Below are 19911 nucleotides of genomic sequence, written 5' to 3'. Positions count from 1 at the left end.
AAAAAATTAGAAACAATTTAACTACTTATAAATGAGGCAAATGATTAAATAAATGTTACTTCTATGCTAAACTAAAGAGCCTCTTGATGAAAGTTAAAGAGGAGAGTGAAAAAGTTGGCTTAAAACTCAACATTCAGAAAACTAAGATCATGGCATCTGGTCCCACCACTTCATGGCAAATAGATGGGTAAAGAGTGGAAACAGTGACTGACTATTTTTTTGGGCTCCAAAATCACTGCAGATGGTGACTGCAGCCGTGAAATTAAAAGACGCTTGCTCCTTGGAAGAAAAAACTATGAGCAATCTAGACAGCATATTAAAAAGCAGAGACATTACTTTGCCAACAAAGGTCCATCTAGTCAAAGCTACGGTTTTCCCAGTAGTCAGGTATGGATGTGAGAGTTGGACTATAAACAAAGCTGAGCACAGAAGAATTGATGCCTTTGAACTGTGGTGTTGGAGAAGACTCTTGAGTCCCCTGGACTGCGAGGAGATCCAACCAGCCCATCCTAAAGGAGATCAGTCCTGAATATTCATTGGAAGGACTGATGCTGAAGCTGAAACTCCAATACTTTGGCCACCTGATGCAAAGAACTGACTCACTGGAAAAAGACCCTGATGCTGGGAAAAATTGAAGGTGGGAGGAGAAGGGGACGACAGAGGATGAGATAGTTGGATGGCATCACTAACTTAATGGACATGAGTTTGAGTAAACTCCGGGAGTTGGTGATGAACAGGGAGGCCTGGCGTGCTGCAGTCCATAGAGCCACAAAAAGTTGGACCCGACTGAGCGACTGAACTGACCTGACTTCTATACTGCGGAATGACAGAGCTATTTTAAAAGACATGTACTGTTCAAAGGGACCAGAGGTGAGCAGGAGTTACAAAAATATGTAAGCTAAAGTAGTATTTGAAGGTTTGTGCTTACATTACTTTTGTACTCTTGTCCCTTTTTTTTCTTCTTTTCTAATTTGGCTGCCCCAGGTCTTAGCTGCAGCATGTGGGCTCTAGTTCCCTGACCAGGGATCAAACCCGGGCCCCCTATATTGGCAGTGCAGAGTCTGAGCCACTGGACCACCAGGGAAGTTCCTATTGCCACAATTTTACAAAACTAAACATTTTCCTTTGACTTTATAGTAAGTACGTTAATGATTCCATAAAGACTCATTTATCAATAGCTTTGCTTAGCCAAAAGGTGAAAAGGTTATTAAAAAAAAAACATTTGAAATAACCAATCTCTAAAAACAGAAAAGATCAGCACTTACCCACTTCTAAGGTATCTGGTTCATCCGGCCTCTGGGCAATCTGTAAGTAATAAAGCAGAGAGCCATACAGGTGTGTCCTCACTCGCTGGAATCCACCACCTAGGAAAATACAGCAGAGTAAAAACCTTTTTTCAAATTAAAGTTAAAACAAATACAGAAGTCATAATTTGTAGAAAATTCAGACAAAAAAAAAAACCTGTCTTCAAAATGAAGTCTAACAGCTTCTTCAATATGATGTGAAGTGAAGAATCTCCGATAGATGCAAAGCCCACCACTGGGTTCTCTGTGGGCGGAGGCGAGCTGAAAGAGCTATCAAGAGTGAAAGCACAATGGACCTCTCCAGGTCCCAAGACTAAGGGCTGCTTCTGCTCTGTGCGAACGGCTTGGCTTAGGTGAGCGGTCAGGGTGAACACGGCACCTGCTACCACGGGCATTAATTCCTGCGCCGCTTCATCATCCAGGATCTTAAAGCAGAAAGACAAACCACAGTGAGGGCCCTGCTTTCAGCTACAGTCATTACCACGTCTTACACATGCAGCTTTTCAACTACCACAAGAATTGAAAAATGGAACTGTACTATTCAAAGAAGATAAAAGCTAATACACAGAAAGAAATTTAAATAGGATGCTGAGTAAAATGTTCTTCACCAGAAGGGAGCCCTAGCAGAATTCCCTAGAGGTTTTTAATGGAAATTAACAGAATGGCCTCCCCACTAGAGCCTCCCATTTAATAGGTCTAGGGTAGGGATCTGTCATGGAGATTTTTAAAAAGCTCCCTAAAGAATTCTGACACACACTCTGGTTGAGAGCCATTATTGTACAGTTACAATAAGACTTTCCTCAAGGAAAGTTTTAACACTGGCGTTGCACAACTCTATTGACTCCAAATCTACAATGGAAAAAAAGGTGGGGCAAACTATATATTTAAATGGGATTAAAATTTGTTCAGCAGCATACAGTAATTTAGGAAGCATGTCACCTTATCATGCACATCTTGTAAAAGATCACGAATAATCAGTTGGCGATCCTCTGCTTGAATGAGGTCCTGGGGACAGGCTGTCAGGATAATTTCTACCAGCTGCCTCCATGACTCCAGAGCATGCCGTTTTGCATGAAGACACTGTAACAATTTGTTTCTTCCTACCACATACTGGAGTATGGTGCTGATTTCCTACAGCCGCAGAAATTGAATTGCAAGGTTAACACTTAGACAAATAAAGTCTTACCAACAGACTGCTATTTTTAACCCTGTCAGTTAATCTGAAAACATTTACAGTATCCTCTGGAAACCTTCCACATGCTTGCTAGACAGCAGATTAACTTTTTATATTACACTGGTGGCCAGAATATTATTATTTTTCATAAAAAATAATAAAGCTGTGTGTGTGCACGTGTGTGTGTGTGTATATTTAAGATAGGTGACAGAGGTGATGTGGATGGAAATGAGTTTTTCACCCCATCTTCTTTCTTCTTGCAACTGTCTACTATACTTACTCTGTAACACTAGAGTTCCCTAAAACTCAAGTTTGATAGCACCTTTCCTCGGTGTGTCTTCTATTTCTTTGCCTCTGGCTTTGGCCTAGCCAGCTGTGTTTCCACATATGTGGTCCTTCCCACTCAACCTCTGACCCGTATCTCCCCACTTGTGATGACAAGTGACTCTTCCCTCACTGACTGGGAACAAGTAAAATCTATTACACAATATGAAAAGGTTGTAAATCCTCAACTAGCTTAGCAAAAAAGATATAATTTTTATTCTGGCATCCAGACATTAACTTCAGTTCAGCTTTTAACATTACAAAGTCAAAAGTAAAAGACTCCATTTCTATCAGATCCACTTCACAATTGTAAAAAGCATAATCAGAAACCTAAAAGAGGTAGGATCCAATCATGCCTGTGAGATGACTAGAAAAGTTTGTGCTTAATTTGCATGTAAAACACATATCAGAATATCTTGGGTCATGCTGGCTCAGTGTGACAAACCCCAATGTGTATCTGTGTATATGAATAGAGCAAAATGTGAATGCTTTTAACAATAATAACATGGCAATGACGGGTGACTTTTAATTTTTAAGTAGTTTCCTAATAATGAATTAGAAGTCAGTTCACTGCTTTGTCATCTAACTGGCGATTTAAGTAGCTTAAGGAGTTAAAAGGTGTCAGCAGGGCTTACATCCATCAGGAGAGGCCTCTGTCCTATGGCTGCCATACCCTGAAGGGCGTTCACTTCGGCTACAAGAACTCTGTGAAGAAGCTACATAATTGAGAGAAGGGAGAAAAATAAGATCATTCCCGACACTGGTACAACAATAACCTAGCAGTTACCTTAAACTGCCCTAGGGGGGAAAGTTTCAGATAACTTTATATATAATTTAACTGTGGCACTGTCCAATGTCTGTCAAAAACAGGAGGGATCCCTCACATTCCAGAGAGTAGAACCGAAGAGTCTCTGCAGCAGGAAAGTTGGTGCAAATGCACAGGGTATCTTCTTCCTACTAGTCAGGGCATTGCCACCTACCTGGTAAAGAGTTAAATAATTAAAACCACCCCAGAGCGGCATGACTACTAACAGGAAGGAGATGGGGAACCTAACAAAGAGATAAAATTAGTGCGGCCTATTCAGTTTTCTTTCCTTGCTGCTTGAAAAGCGTAAACCACAGTCTAATAAACCAACACTTCTATTACAAAAAAAAACATGTTATTTTTTCCTAATGACTCAAAGACTGAACCACTTGATACTCCACACACTCTAAAGCTATGCTCACCTTGACATTGCAGACTGTCTGTCCTCGTAAATTCTTGTGTTCACAGTTAGCAATAACTTGTTCAATCTGGGCCCGATCAAAGAAATCCAACTGCAAAGGCTCAGGGATCTCCTGACTGAAGTCAATGGAGTCGAGAATACTGAGAATTTTGCGACGTACTAGAAATAATGGAAAGTCGTTTTATTTTAGTCGTTTTATTTTCTCCTCCATAGGAGAAAAGCAATTCAAAGACAGAACTACATCTATGTCCAGAAAGCACATCAGTCTGGAAATTGAATAACGTATTGAAATCTATATTGGATTTTATTTCTAACACATTCATTTGCAAAAATATTTTTCCCATGCTATCATCTTGCTATAAAAAGTTTTTCTTATTGACAAATAATTTTTACATAGCTTTTCAACATCAGTTCAGAATTTGCAGGTACAGGCATTAATTACCTCCTGAGATTTTAAGCAATTTAATATACACATATCTACAAATTTATTACAAATTCAAAGAGCTTCACCTTTTGTAGAAGTGTCAAAGTGCAGGAACCCAGAGACAGACCTATTTTCATCTTCCATGCCTCCTTCCCCATCTGTTGGAGCATCAGTAATAAAAGATCAGAAAAAGAACACATTCACAAAATTTATTTGGAAATAACAAATATCAGGTTATTTTATTTCTATGTTATTGCTTCTAGGTCAAAGAGCCCCTTGCAAATGGATAATTAAAATGCAAAGATGATGAGAACTTATTAACAACATTCCTCTAATTCTTTCTGTTTCTATCAGATTCACTTCACAATTGTAAAAAGCATAATCAGAACTCTAAAAGAGGCAGGATCCAATCATGCCTGTGAGACGATTAGAAAAGTTTGTGCTTAATTTGCATGTAAAACACATATTAGTCTATCTTGGGTCATGCTGGCTCAGCGTGACAAACTCCACTGTGTATCTGTGTATATGAATAGAGCAAAATGTGAATGCTTTTAACAATAATAACATGGCAATGACGGGTGACTTTTACTTTTGTGTTCTGAAGGGAAAAAATTCTAAAGGCAGAAAGCACGTGTCTGGCCTACAATCACAGACCAGCCATGAGCTTCAGATGTGCCCTTGCATTCACACAGACCAGGCAGCAGCAGGACAATGCAAATGGCAACAAGCACACGTTCACCTGAGTAGGGTTTCACTGGCATGTCATCCAGCAGGAGGTGGAGGAGCCTCTGGGTGTGAGAGCGCTGGCGATTCAAAGAAGTCACCCTTAGTTCTATTGAGGCAGTCTTCATCAGCCATGACATCTGGTTCAGCATAGATATTTCATATTCTGTAATTTAAATACATATGCTTAGTTTTCCAGTATATGACACAAAATCAGAACAGACATAGTCTGTAACTCGTCAGCATTCTCCCATGTAACATAGTCAATAATTTATGAAACTATGCAGCATAATAATTTGTCACTCTGTAAAATTAAAAAAGAAAAAACCAGATGCCAAGAGAAAAAATAAGTGTATGTCTAGGAAAAGTAAGCAAAAGCAACTTAAGAACAAAAGAGAATCAAGTTTCTGTTGCTAGAATAACTTCACACAGATCTAGAGAACTCTGGATCTATCACAGTTTGACATTAATAGAGAATTTAATACTTAAACAGATAATCCAAGTAATTCTTAACTATTTACTTTGGCAAAAAAAGACTACCATAAAATTTCATTTTTATTTCAGAAAAAAATACATTTTAAAAGCTAAAATAAATACATAATTTGCATAATTTTAAAATACATAATTTTCTGCTATCTTGAGATTATCAACGTCATTTTGGTCTAACATATAGTTAGAATTGGGAATCACTTATCCAATAAAAGTTTTTGAATCCAATATTATTGTAATATGCCTGGCTTTGAAGTCTGAAATTATGAGTTTTATAAACATACAAACACTACTACTACTCCTAATAATAATAATTACAAGCAAAGCTACATCAATATTTAAAAAGTAGATAGCAAGATAGGCAAGGTAGGAACTTTTTTTTTCCAATTAGGAATAAAAAAGGGTTTCTTAAAAATCTTGTTATAAACAGTATCTTGGGGTTAAAAATAACATATACTGATTATGAAAATGAACTCAACCTCTTCTGCCATTAGGTAATTCCCAAGTGTCTCACACCACACCCTAAGAAGTAAAGCAGGGGCTTCCCTAGGGACTCGGTGGTAAAGAATCCTCCAGCGATGCAGGAGACACGGGTTCCATCCCTGATCTGGGAAGATCCCACGTGCTGAGGAGCAACACGCTTGTGCACCAGAGCTACTGCGCCTATGCTCTAGAGCCCTGGAGCCGCAACTACTGCAATCCCAGCACCTAAAGCCCTTGTTCCCCAACAAGAGAAGCCACCTACTGAGAAGCCCCCCTCACCGCAACTAGAGAGAAAAGCCCTCGCAGCAACGAAGATTCAGCACCATGGAAAATAAATAAATAGAAGCTTAAAAAATCCTTAAAAAGCAAATCAGAGCTGACAATTACTAGTAATGGAAACTTACTATGAAATCTTTGAGCCTAGACTTCCTAAAACATAAAGATGATACAAAATAAACTTTTAAAAACCCTCAATAAAATGATTGCTGTCCAGATATAATATAAGCTAAGAAAATTGTTATAAATTGATCAAAAAGAAAATTACATAAAATAGAATCCTATAAAACACAGGAAGCCTGGGTAGCTGTGTTGACCAGGTCAATAAACTAAAGGTATAGTTTCTATTATAATTAGTTTCCTATTTTTCATTTCAAAACCTGATCATACACAAGAAACAAAAGTAAAACACACACTTTTACAAAACAATTTCACTCAAAAAAAAAAAATCTAAATTTCTGAAATCGTATGTAAATATTTTCTTATCCCTTAAACATAACTTCAAATTTTTGTTAAAAGGATCAAATTCCATCCTTAACAGGCTATTTGAAAATAATTTTATGCTGGCAGTTAAAACATCAGGTTTCTCAAGCACAAATTACAAAAACACCACAAAGGAACACAGAAGCAAAGTAATAAAATGAGGACAGAATTCCACAAATTCTAAAACTGCTACCCCATTTCAGTTCAGTTCAGTTCAGTTGCTCAGTTGGGTCCAACTCTTTGCGACCCCATGGACTGCAGCATGCCAGGCCTACCTGTCCATCACCAACTCCAGGAATTTACCCAAACTCATGTCCATTGAGTTGGTAATGCCATCCAACCGTCTCATCTTCTATCATCCCCTTCTCCTCCCACCTTCAATCTTTCCCAGCATCAGGGTCTTTTCCAATGAGTCAATTCTTCGCATCAGGTGGCCAAAGTACTGCAGTTTCAGCTTTAGCATCAGTCCTTCCAATGAATATTCAGGGCTGATTTTCTTTAGGATGGACTGGTTGGATCTCCTTACAGTCCAAGGGACTCTCAAGAGTCTTCTCTGACACCACAGTTCGAAAGTATCAATTCTTTGGCGCTCAGCTTTCTTTAGAGAACAACTCTCACATCCATATATGACTACTGGAAAAACTATAGCTTTGACTAGATGGACCTTTGTTGGCAAAGTAATGTCTCTGCTTTTTAATATGCTGTTGAGCTTGGTCATAACTTTTTTCCAAGGAGTAAGCGTCTTTCAGTTTCATGGCTGCAGTCACCATCTGCAGTGATTTAAGTCTGTCACTGTTTCTACTGTTTCCCTATCTATTTGCCGTGAAGTGATGGGACCAGATGCCATGATCTTAGTTTTCTGAATGTTGAGTCTTAAGCCAACTTTTTCACTCTCCTCTTTCACTTTCATCAAGAGGCTCCTTTGTTCTTCTTTGCTTTCTGCCATAAAGGGGGTATCATCTGCATATCTGAGGTTACTGATATTTCTCCCAGCAATTCTGATTCCAGCTTGTGCTTCATCCAACCCAGCATTTCACATGACGTACTCTGCATATAAGTTAAATAAGCAGGGTGACAGTATACAGCCTTGACATACTCCTTTCTGGATTTGGAACCAGTCTGTTGTTCCATGTCCAGTTCTAACTGTTGCTTCATGACCTGCATATAGATTTCTCAGGAGGCTGGTCAGATAGTCTAGTATTCCCATCATTTCGGAATTTTCCAGTTTTTTGTACTCCACATAGTCAAAGGCTTTGGCATAGTCAATAAAGCAGAAGTAAATGTTTTTCTGGAACTCTCTTGCTTTTTTGATGATCCAATTGAAATTTGATCTCTGGTTCCTCTACCATTTCTAAATCCAGCTTGAACATCTGGGAATTCATGGCTCACGTATTACTGAAGCCTGGCTTGGAGAATTTTGAGCATTACTTTGCTAGCATGCGAGATGACTGCAATTGTGTGGCAGTTTGAGCATTCTTTGGGATTGCCTTTCTTTGGGATTGGAATGAAAACTGACCTTTTCCAGTCCTGTAGCCACTGCTGAGTTTTCCAAATTTGCTGGCATACTGAGTGCAGCACTTTCACAGCATCATCTCTCAGGATTTGAAATAGTTCAACTGGAATTCCATCACCTCCACTAGCTTTGTTCATAGTGGTGCTTCCTAAGGCCCACTTGACTTCACATTCCAGGATCTGGCTCTAGGTGAGTGATCAGACTATTGTTATTATCTGGGTCGTAAAGATCTTTTTTGTATAGTTCTTCTGTGTATTCTTGCCACCTCTTCTTAATATCTCCTGCTTCTGTTAGGTCCATACCATTTCTGTCCTTTATTGTGCCCATCTTTGCATGAAATGTTCCCTTGGTATCTCTGATTTTCTTGAAGAGATCTGTAGTCTTTCCCATTCTATTGTTTTCCTCTATTTCTTTGCACTGATCACTGAGAAAGGCTTTCTTATCTTTCCTTGCTATTCTTTGGAACTCTGCATTCAAATGGGAGTATCTTTCCTTTTCTCCTTTGCGTTTAGCTTATCTTCTTTTATCAGCTATTTGTGAGGCCTCCTCGGACAACTATTTTGCCTTTTAGCATTTCTTTTTTGGGGGGATGGTCTTGATCCCTGCCTCCTGTACAATGTCACGAACCTCAGTACATAGTTCTTCAGGCACTCTGTCCGTCAGATCTAGTCCCTTAAATCTATTTCTCACTTCCACTGTATAATCACAAGGGATTTGATGTAGGTCATACCTGAATGGTCTAGAGGTTTTCCCTACTTTCTTCAAGTTAAGTCTGAATTTGGCAATAAAGAGTTCATGATCTGAGCCACAGTCAGCTCCCGGTCTTGTTTTTGCTGACTGTATAGAGCTTCTCCACCTTTGGCTGCATAGAATATGATCAATCTGATTTCAGTACTGACCATCTGGTGATGTCCATGTGTAGAGTCTTCTCTTGTGTTGTTGGAAGAGGGTGTTTACTATAACCAGTGCTTTCTCTTGGCAAAACTCTTTAGCCTTTGCTCTGCTTCATTCTGTACTCCAAATCTGCCTGTTACTTCAGGTATTTCTTGACTTCCTACTTTTGCATTTCAGTCCCCTATAATGAAAAGGACATCTTTTTTGGGTGTTAGTTCTAAAAGGTCTTGTAGGTCTTCTTAGAACCGTTTGACTTCAGCTTCTTCAACATTACTGGTCGGGGCACAGACTTGGATTAACTTCTTCAGCATTACTAGTTTGGGCATAGACTTGGACTTGTCTAAATGCTACCCCAAAATGTTATAAAATTAAAATCACTCAACACAGACTTTACACATTTGTTTTAATAATAAAGGAGAAAAATGTCCTACCTTTGTTAGAAAATGGCAAATGCTGCAACTGAGAAAATAAGAAGTCCTGGCTGGTTCTCAAGTACCTCATGGTAGGACCAGATGTATCAGAGCATGCACATAACTGGTAAATCACCTACAGAATTACAATAACATGAGAAAATCCCCAAATCAGCTTTTTATATTATAGATTTTAATTAAAAGGTTGACCTTAAATCTACTAAGTGGAAACTAAGACCCATAAACACTAAAGCAAAAAGGATAAACACATGTACATATAAAACAAAAATGCAGAGTAAAAGCAGTTCTTAGCACACTGACTCAAAATACACTGAAATGCAACAGGAGAATGCTGACAACACTCTCATAGGACTAATCTTAAATCACCCCAAATACATTAACATATATACATGCAGTTAAATAGTAAGTTTTAGTCTTTTAACTATTATTAGCAGCAAATTATTCTGAAGTAACTTCTAAAAACCAAGGTTATATATTAATTAGTTGATATAATTGTTGGGATCTAAGAATCCCTTGTGGGAATTTAATCCTATGTCTTCCCAAAGAGCAACGGTTCAGTATTCACCAATTCAGTGTTCTCTGTGACTTTATAAAATCAGTAACAACTGAATGTAAATTCAACATAGATCTAGAAACACAGTCTTAAGAAAAATACAAAACAACAAAGCATAACTAAAGACGTTGAGTAAAGCAGAGTAAAAAAATCTGGAAACAACCTAAGTGTAATTTATATTGTAGCAGCATAGAAAGTGTTTCCCCTCCCTCGGGGGGAGGGAAGGACACAAAATTGTACATATGTATTTCATATGTACAAGGAAAAGATAGGAAGGTGACACAAGGTAAAGCTTAAATACTTGCAGACATATGCTTGTCCTTCAAACAGCTTTGATATTGTATTGTTTTTGACACTATAAATATTGAACTTCTCAAATCAAAATCAAGTTATTCATAGTAGATGGTGAGTTAAGAAGATACAAGAACAGATGCTCCAAGATATGGGGGAAGTAATACTGCTCGAGGGAGAAGGACAAAGAAAGTGAATTCCAAAAGCATGACAAGCCACTCTCCAGGGGTTTGCCTGACACCCTTCCTAGTTTCCAAGACCAAGTAGGAAAACTCTCCGCTGTCCAAGGGAAGATAGCAAAGACACAAGGCTCCGTGTCAGCTCTTGAGTCAGACGGCCTTGTGCTGCTGGACGATGAAGGTGTCAATAAGGCCCAGAGTGTTTCCCTTTCACATAATTAGATTTATTTTTAAACAAGCTCTTCTTAGAGGTTTAATTTTTTTCTGAAACACAGTTAAGTATAAACCTAGAGGTAAAGGACACCTCTTTCATTAACAACAGAGCAGTGTTCCTTGTTAAAAATGCAGATTCTGACCCAGAAGGGCTGGAGTAGGGTCTGAAATTCTGCACTAACAAGCTCCCAGGAGGTGATGCTGCTGATGTTGGTCCACGTTTTGAGTCACAGAGCATCTGTATTAAACTGGCATCTGTTGGTTTAGACATGATTTGTTTGGCCGGTATAGTGTTTAGGAAAGCAGAGGATCTGGCAAACCAGGGTCTGCATTCCAACAGGGTAAAAATGAGCAGGGGCTGAGTAGCAGAGTAGACAGTCTCCAGTCTGCTGGATTCTCCTCTCCCCTGGCTCCTCTCCCCACCTATTTGTCTTAAATCTGGTTTTATTCACTTCTTATACCTGCCTAACTCCTTTAACCCAGATGACTAACCTTATCAATTGCTTCTACCTAAGTACATCAAAATCAGTAACACTGTGCTAAAATATACATCAAGTTTGTTCCCTCATTAAGGGATTTACAGGAAGACTGAGCTGCAGTACTGAGGAGTGAAGTTTGGAGAGCCAGAGGATAGAAGACGACGGTAAAGAATAACAAAAAGAAAAAAGTCTCCAGGTTACTAGAAGTTAATGACGCATTTCCTACCATGAAAATGAGAATCAGGGTGTCACTTAAATTTAGAAATTAGTTGTATCTTATAAAGCCTAGTTCTTAAAATACTTATAATGTGAAGAAAACAAGAAATAAAAGAATAAAACACAAGTAAAACAGCAGCTCTCACTAAAGTTTAAACTTACATTAATTTGACTATCTACCATCTTACAAACAGCTATATGTATAATGCACATGGTTCTTAAAATGTACTTTCCCTTTCTTTCTTGCATTCTCATTGAAGTCTCACAATAGCCTGTTTCACAAATTTAAAAACTGAGAGAAGTTTCATGGCAGACCCAAGGTGACTTAGCTAGTTAAGGGGCAGAGGTAGGAACCAGAGGTCTTCTGACCCTAATCCACTACTCCACCAAAAAGAAACAACTTGAAACACAGCCTCCTTGGAAAATTTCTGCATCAACTGGTCTAAATCCATCCTTTATTTTTCAAGAGATCAACAGACAGGATCTTGTAGATCTCTAAGATCTTGAGTTTGCGCTTTGTGGATTTTACCCATAAATGGGAGACTGGCCAAACCACTAGATGAACTCATTCCGATTCAGTCCTACCGTGGTACTTGCATATCTGTGATGGATTCAAACATAAGCTTCTTCTCATGGGTGCGCTACAAAGTTGAGCCCTCTGTATACCTGGTAACACAGCTCAGCGAGTTGAGGGGATTCCTTCACCGCCAATGGGCCTGTTCTCCCTTTAGTTCCCTTCTCCAAGATGTTCAAGATGGCGTGAAGGCAGGTCCGAGGGCAGCCTAACACTCCTGCATGAAACCAAAAGAAAATTCAGCTTCTCTTTTCAAATTTCGGCATTAAAAACCTTAGAATACATTTATAAAACTTAAAGTTTTGTACACTACACTCTACTGTAAATACCGTTTCAAATACTGGTACAGAAAATTTATTAAATACTAATTTTCCAAGGCTTAGTTTGTCCAGACCTCATCTAAATCCCCCAAAATCAACCTGTCACAGAATTTTTCATACATTATTTCTTTCAGTGAATTATCCCATGAGCCTAGAATTCAATATGCAACCATTTAGTGACAAATATGGAAAAAAAATAAATGGCTATGTGTCTTGTGGCGATACCTGGGTCTTGCAGGTTTGTGGTACTGACAGGTTTCTTTAATTCAAAGCCCAACAGGTAGAGAGCAAGATTGGGTGGATTGCGTTCCAGAGAGGTAATGAGAAGATTCAAGATGTGGATTCTTGTTTCATGACGGATTCCAGCTAATTTCTTTTCAAGTTCTGAGCCTAAATGTGGAAATAACAAAGCAATAAAAAGTTACCATGGGTCAAACTGAAAAATATAAAACTTGTATCTCAAACCTCAGATGTTTTCTTTAGCTTCAGTTTACTTGATTAGCTATTATATTAAGTTCAGATTTAAGAGGTTTCCCAAAAGTCTTATTTACTGTTATGCTAGCAAATTCTCAAAATTCCCTTATGTCACCACCAGACATTCAACAGTTTATTTACACAAAATAAAAAATACACGTTAATCTAAGACATACCCTCTTCTAGACGTACAAATTCTTCTGTATCTTCACTATCCAAACACTCCACAAAACCAGCCATCAGCTTCTGACTTACACTCTGAAATCACATAAAGATTTTAAAATGATAAGTTATAAAAAGGTTCTAAGTATTAGAGAAACTATGATAAATATGATAGATAATTATAAACACTTGTCTATAAAGGCAAAAGGCAAATCTACTCCGAGGAAAGTATTAGGTTTTAGTTATATTTTTAATTAATATAAAACTCAGTTCCTTAACTGAGTGCCATTTAGCTTGCTACAGAAATAACTAAAGAGGACTTCACCAGTAGAGCAGTGGATAAGAATCTGTCTGCCAAAGCAGGGGACACAGGTTCGATTCCTGGCCCGGGAAGATCCCACATGCCATGGAGCAACTGAGCTGTGTGTCACAGCTGCTGAACCCACGCTCTAAGGCCCATGAGTGGCAACTATGAGAGCCCGCACACCACACAAAGAATCAAACTGGTTTTTAAAAACAATAACATTAAATTGCTATTTCATAAACTCTTCATTATATACTCTATGCTATTGATCTTAACTAAAATATAAAATAAAATTCTCATTTTTTCTCTTTAGAAATGTATTACTTACACCAGTTTTATATTTCTGGGTTGAGAAATTAGATATGACTCTATCTCCTTTAAAAGCTCTATGTATGTGTGTGTGTGTGTGTGTGTGTGTGTGTATGCTAAGTTATGTCCAACTCTTGGCAACCTCACAGACTATAGCCCGACAGGCTACTCTGCCCAAGGTACTCTCCCCAGGGATCAAACCCGTGTCTCCTGCTTGGCAGGCATGTTCTTTACCACTGAGCCACCTGGGAAGCCCTTAAGAACTCTAGCAGGATACTAAAACTGGTAATAATTCAAACTCAAATGAATACCAATGAACTGAAAATCTGCATCCAAAGTCCTCTAATTAATTATGTGGTTTCATGAACTTATCCAAAAACCAGATTACACATCTAAAATTTACTATAAATAGTGATTCTCAACCTGGGTGGTACTGCCACTCTAAAAGGCCCTTAGAATTATATGAGAGCATTTTGAGTCTTCAGGACCAGAGACTGCTACTCAAAGACAGTGGCAGGGGACCAGGGATGCTAAGAGTCCTGCAATTTAAGAGACAGTTACATTAAAATGAAGATCTGTCCCACCCAAACTGCCAGAAGAGTCCCTGTTTCAAAATACCAAAACCCAATAATATTCTTCAACTAACTAGAGCAGTGAATTCCAGCATAAAATATACAAGGCGAGGAATGTCTACAAAGAGAAAGAAAAATAATAGATTCTCCAATTACAGCTATTCAGTCAATAGAAAGAGAACCAGACTAAAAGGAAAAAACATCTAAAATACTCTACAGTGTATCAAATGAAGTGACACAATTGTGGGTCACCAAAAAGCCACAGAGGCTTCCCTGGTAGCTCAGTGGTAAGGAATCTGACTGCCAATGGAGGAGACACAGGTTCCACCCCTGTGTAGTGGGAGATCCCCTAGAGAAAGAAATGGCAACTCACTCCCAATATTTTTGCCTGGGAAATCCTATGTACAGAAGAATCAGGCATGCTACAGTCCACAGGGTCACAAAGACTTGGACATGAGTTAGCAACTAAACAACAACAGCAAACACCAACCAAAAACCCACAGAACCAGACAACTCACATCAGTGAAATCAGAATTGCAGAGGCTCACTCACCACAGAGGCAACTGAGGAAGAGTGAAACAAGGATGCAAAAAACAAACAGAAGGTGCACTTACAAACCTAATCACCCCTTTCATGTGCTTGTAGTAGCACATTAAATGCTCTCATTAGGCCATACAGTTACATACTATAATAAAGAGTATAACCACATACTACAGTATATGTATTAACAGAATGGTATTATCATCAAACACAAATCATAGTCCAGTACATGGACAGGCTTTTATCCATCATATACAAATATACTTAGTCTCAGAATTTTCCCACATACAAGAATAAGATGTATTTTGGATGTACCAAAAAAATAACAAGAAAAGCAATAACAAAATCAGTTACCTGATCATGTGTGAAATCTCCAACCAATTTTATCTGAATATTGGAATTGCAAGAGATACAGCAGAGGATCTTGGCACTTTCAAAAGCCAATTCTGGATTAGTATTGCCATGATACAGGTATCTTTAAAACAAGAAAACATTTGAGGAACAATGTGATGAAATTTTTGCTTCTTACTATAATCAATACAGAACATTCACAAGCAGGGCTCTCCTACTCATACTGCACTTTTGGTAAGTTAGACAAAGGTTTTCCCTTCTATCAATAACTAGATGTAACCGGCTTCACCGGTGGCTCAGTGGTAAAGAATCTGCCTGCAATGCAGGAGACATAGGAGACTGGGGTTCAATCCCTGGGTTGGGAAGAACCCCTGGAGGAGGGCATGGCAGCCCACTCCAGTATTCTTGCCTGGAGAATCTCATGGATGGAGGAGCCTGGCGGGCTACAGTTCAGAGGCACAAAAGGTCAGACACGACTGAAGTGACTGAGCAACCTTGCTATGGGTTGAATCGTGTTTCCCCAAAATTCACATGTTGATAGCCAAACCCAGAATGATCTTATTTGGAAACAGAGTCTTTGAAGATATAATTAACCAAGTAAAGATGAGACCATTGGGGAGAGCCCTAATTCAACGACTGGCAGCATTATAAAAAAGGGAAAAGTAGACATAGCCACACACTCAGGGAGAACGCCATGATGTAAATCTGAAGGCAGAGACTGGGATGATGTGCCCACCATTTACAGAACACTAAGCATTGCCAGCAAACCACCAGAGGCTCAAACACACACAGTGAAAAGTTTGCTCCCCAGCCCTATATTCTCCAAACATCCAACTTCCCTACAGGAGACAATATTATGTCATTTTATACTTTGAAATATTTAGGGCATAAAATAAATTAGAAAGAAGAAAAAGAAATTACAAGATCCAGAGTCATTAAAATCAGAGTCGCAAAAGATGACAATAATAAAATGAGACCAAAAAAAATGCTTCAGTGATGCCTACGGATCTGATCAGATTTGGACATCCAAGTTAGAATGCCATCTGACTCACATCGTCACTTCTCCACCTACACACGGAACCCACCTGGCAATGTTCACCACATTATCCGCCTTCTTGGTTCTGGGATTGATTCCCTGCAGTAGCTGTTCTAACGGAGAGACGATCAGAGCCAGCTGACTCTCTCTCAGCAGATCCATGAAGAGGTTTTCCTTCTGCAGAGTAAGATTGAGAAGCGCAAGGCAATGCTGCACTGCTTTCTCCAGGTGCTTCTTTCCTACAGAGCAAATTCAAAGTTAGAAAGTTCTACATGAATCTTAGAAACTCAGAATCAATTGTCAGGAAAACAAGATAAAGGGTGAGTTCCAGATTCAAAAAGTCCTCAAGTTTTCAAAGCTTTAGCAGTAACTTCACAGAACTGCTCACTCAGACAAGTCACTGTAACTTTTGTGACTCAGGTTAATTTAAGGCAATGGCTTCTCAGTACTTTTTCCTGCCTTCTTTCCCTAATTATTTAGAGCAGAGTTCTCAGATGGGAGTGAGTCTGGCCCCAGAAGATATCTGGCAATACCTGGAGACTTTTGACTGTCACAGCAAGGGATGTAGTACAGGGATCTGGGGGTAGAGGTCTATAACACACAGGAAAGCCTCCACATTAAAGAATTATTCTGCCAAAAATGCCAGTGGGGCTGAGGCTGAGACGCTGATTTAGAATAATACATAACCACCGTGGAAAATTTGGGAAAAAAAGAGGCAGAAAATATAAACAAGGGCTACATATACTGTCACCATTCAAACTTAAAACTCATGGGCTCTGGAGTCAAATTATCTAAGCTCAAATCATATCCTTGACCCTGGAGAAAGATGTGAAACCCCTTCATGCATCAATTTCCTTATTCATTAAATGGAAATAATATCATCTACCACACAGGCCTTTCATACAGGTTAAATACATTAATACATGTAATGAGCTTTTAAAATTGCCAAATGCACAGTAAGCACTTAATAAATAATAATAACTTATAGCAATAGTAAATGAAATTAATTGAACACCATGTACCACGCACTATAGTAAGTGCTTTTACAAATACTATGGAGAAAATGAAACAAAAAGTACTTTAAATTCAGAGATGTTAAAGTTGTAAGAGGTAACTATGATTACCTACCGAAGACCCTGCAATAAGACAGCTATAATGAGAGTCTCTGTATTTCAGTCAGCTCTCACTTTTAATTTACTTTGATGGTATGACTCACTAAAACAATACTGTAGACACGGAGAAAATCTTACGGCGAAAGGAAGTTAAGATGTCATCTACTTCAAAGCTTCAGTTTACACACGACAAAAACAGCAAAACTGTTTTCAAGCTGTGAGGACAGTCAGGCACATACCAGGGAAAGGAGCATAGGTATCCAGCTGCTTAACGCCTTCCTCCAGTAAACTAAGGGCAAGCTCCAGCATCGGTGACTCATTCAGAAGGTGATACATCAGACTGAATCCTGGTGGCTTATAGGCTATGATTTCTTCTCCTAGATAGAACACAACATAGTCCAAGAGATGGTGAATTAGTACTTTGTCACACTCTTTTTATAAAGCATGAGATTTGTGAATTAAATAGTATCTAAACAAATGAAGCAAGCTTCAATTTAGAGACAGTAACACAAACTATATACAATGGTTATTTCCGAAAGGGCTGATATGCACACAGTGGTCCACATGTTGCGCTGACCCCTAACTCGTTAATTTGTAGGCAATGTTCTTACTCTTTCATTCTGTGAGATTTTTACTTTATTTTCTCTTGCTTAGAACAATCCAAATGACTAAAACAATGTAACAAAACATATAAAATCATAATTTAGTTTATAGTCAGAAGTAATTTACATCTTATGTATAGTAATTTATAAATTATAAAAAGGTTTATAAATAGCTGACACTTTGAAAGTGACAGAATTAAATTACCTTGTAGTTCCACAAACTGATCCACAAAATCTTCAAGTTGAGGTTCATAATCTCTGAGTAATTTATAAAACACCTCCAAAACAACCTCAGCAACTTCCCACTACAGAAAGACACAAATATTTCAGTAACAATAACAGTTCACAGTGATAGATTGGGTAAGTTTTTCACTCCTCACTTTCCTCCAGAAAATGTGTGAAGTCCCTTTTCTACTTTGTTTATTCAAAGCAATACAGAAAGCCCAATTCATTCTGCTTTGTTTTGCTAAGGACAGTGGACTGGCTAGTTTTTCAAGGTAAAACAGGTATAAAAGAATTAGGAAAAGAAACATTTCTAAAAAAGAAACATTTCTACGGCAGATATTTGAGCTCTGTTAACAAATCTAAAGCACCCAATATCTAGCCATACAGAGTTCCATTTATAAATTAAAATTTATAAATAAATTTAGTTCATAAATCTAGTTCAATTTATAATGAAAAACCATCACGTTTGAACACTTCTCCAAAAGCATCAAACATTCAGTTTCTCTGAGGATCTCAGCTGGACAGGATCTGAGAAAATATCTCATCAACTCTTATTTTGCAGGTGAAGCAAGCAAAGCTCAGAGCACCGAATGATTTCCAGAGACCATAAAGCTTGGCAGCCAACGTGCTGAAGGTCCAGCCCAGCCCGCACTTCTAATTCCCAGAGCTGGTTCATGGCTCTAGCCAAAGTTAAGAATCACTGGTAGACCTCCTCCAAATGACCTCATCTTCACCTCTTTGTTTAAAATGTTTTTAAAAGCTATGTAACACCAAGGAAAAATATTTATGAAAAAGGGAAAATATATTGTACAGACATAACTGTACAGACAGTAAAATTAAACTCTGTTTAAAAAAATCTACTACATAAAATTTTAATAAGGCTGAGTCTAGTAACTGTAGACGGTGGTTTTTAAGATTATTACTTTAGTCATTATTTCCACTGCATATAATTTTATCAAAGCTGATTTTTAAAACTAGGACTATGACAATCTTAATTTTAATTTATCTTGTTTAATTACTCATTTCTATTTTCTAAATTTTTCAAAATCATTTATTTAAATAAAAAAATGTTTATCACCACATGATAATGGACTTTAGGTTTACTAAATATATATGCTGCCTCAAACACTGTTTATATTTATTTATCTCAATGCAAAGCACTGTTTTTGTGACAAGTTAGTGTTCTAAAATACAACAACACAAATTAAACCTAAAAAAGACCTTCTAGTGAAATAAATTCACAAAACTGAGGGAAATTTTCTTAGGGTAATATGTTAGGAAATCATTGGTAGCTGGAAGAGCAGCAGTGCTAGAAATATAAAAATGCATGGGTGAAAATAATAAGCACAGAAAGAGAGTGGCTGACTAAAGCTCTAAACTCTTAGGTCACACTGACCTTTTTAAGAAAAAGCAAGTAAGATAATTAAAAGAAATGCCAAAAAGTATCAGAACATTTTGTTGAAGATGTTAGCATCCATTATCCATCTGAAATGACTTTTATTAAAGAGGCATGACTGCTATTAATGCTTTAATCCAATAAGGAAATACATGTTAATAAGATAATACTAGGCCTTTAGTAAAACATACACCCCTGTTGGTATCGATTTTTAACCACATGAGAAGCAAAACTTATAAAGCAACTGACAAAAAATAAA

At 38.0% G+C, this 19911-nt stretch overlaps 1 protein-coding gene and 1 long non-coding RNA gene across 2 annotated transcripts in view; one reads left to right on the top strand and one right to left on the bottom strand.

The window, feature by feature from the left end:
• Positions 1-12981, top strand: part of LOC136170663 (uncharacterized) — a 44360-nt gene extending 31379 nt beyond the window's left edge. Inside the window, exon 3 of the long non-coding RNA XR_010663661.1 lies at positions 12842-12981. This is a non-coding gene — a long non-coding RNA (uncharacterized lncRNA). The remainder of the gene's footprint in view (positions 1-12841) is intronic.
• The window catches only part of NUP205 (nucleoporin 205), an 82083-nt gene that overhangs the window by 28776 nt on the left and 33396 nt on the right, over positions 1-19911 (bottom strand). The window contains exons 16-30 of the mRNA XM_065939058.1: positions 18237-18336; positions 17669-17806; positions 16367-16556; positions 15285-15405; positions 13220-13301; positions 12795-12959; positions 12342-12466; positions 9745-9859; positions 5192-5341; positions 4539-4610; positions 4030-4187; positions 3438-3518; positions 2244-2435; positions 1462-1729; positions 1266-1364 (exon numbers count right to left, since the gene is read on the bottom strand). Coding sequence (XP_065795130.1) covers positions 1266-1364; positions 1462-1729; positions 2244-2435; positions 3438-3518; positions 4030-4187; positions 4539-4610; positions 5192-5341; positions 9745-9859; positions 12342-12466; positions 12795-12959; positions 13220-13301; positions 15285-15405; positions 16367-16556; positions 17669-17806; positions 18237-18336 — 2056 coding nt within the window. The remainder of the gene's footprint in view (positions 1-1265; positions 1365-1461; positions 1730-2243; positions 2436-3437; positions 3519-4029; positions 4188-4538; positions 4611-5191; positions 5342-9744; positions 9860-12341; positions 12467-12794; positions 12960-13219; positions 13302-15284; positions 15406-16366; positions 16557-17668; positions 17807-18236; positions 18337-19911) is intronic.

The sequence above is a fragment of the Muntiacus reevesi genome, chromosome 6 (assembly GCF_963930625.1).
Source record: "Muntiacus reevesi chromosome 6, mMunRee1.1, whole genome shotgun sequence".
Taxonomy (NCBI): Eukaryota; Metazoa; Chordata; class Mammalia; order Artiodactyla; family Cervidae; genus Muntiacus; species Muntiacus reevesi.
Note: the sequence above shows the minus strand (reverse complement) of the source record. Positions and strands in the feature narration are given on the sequence as shown.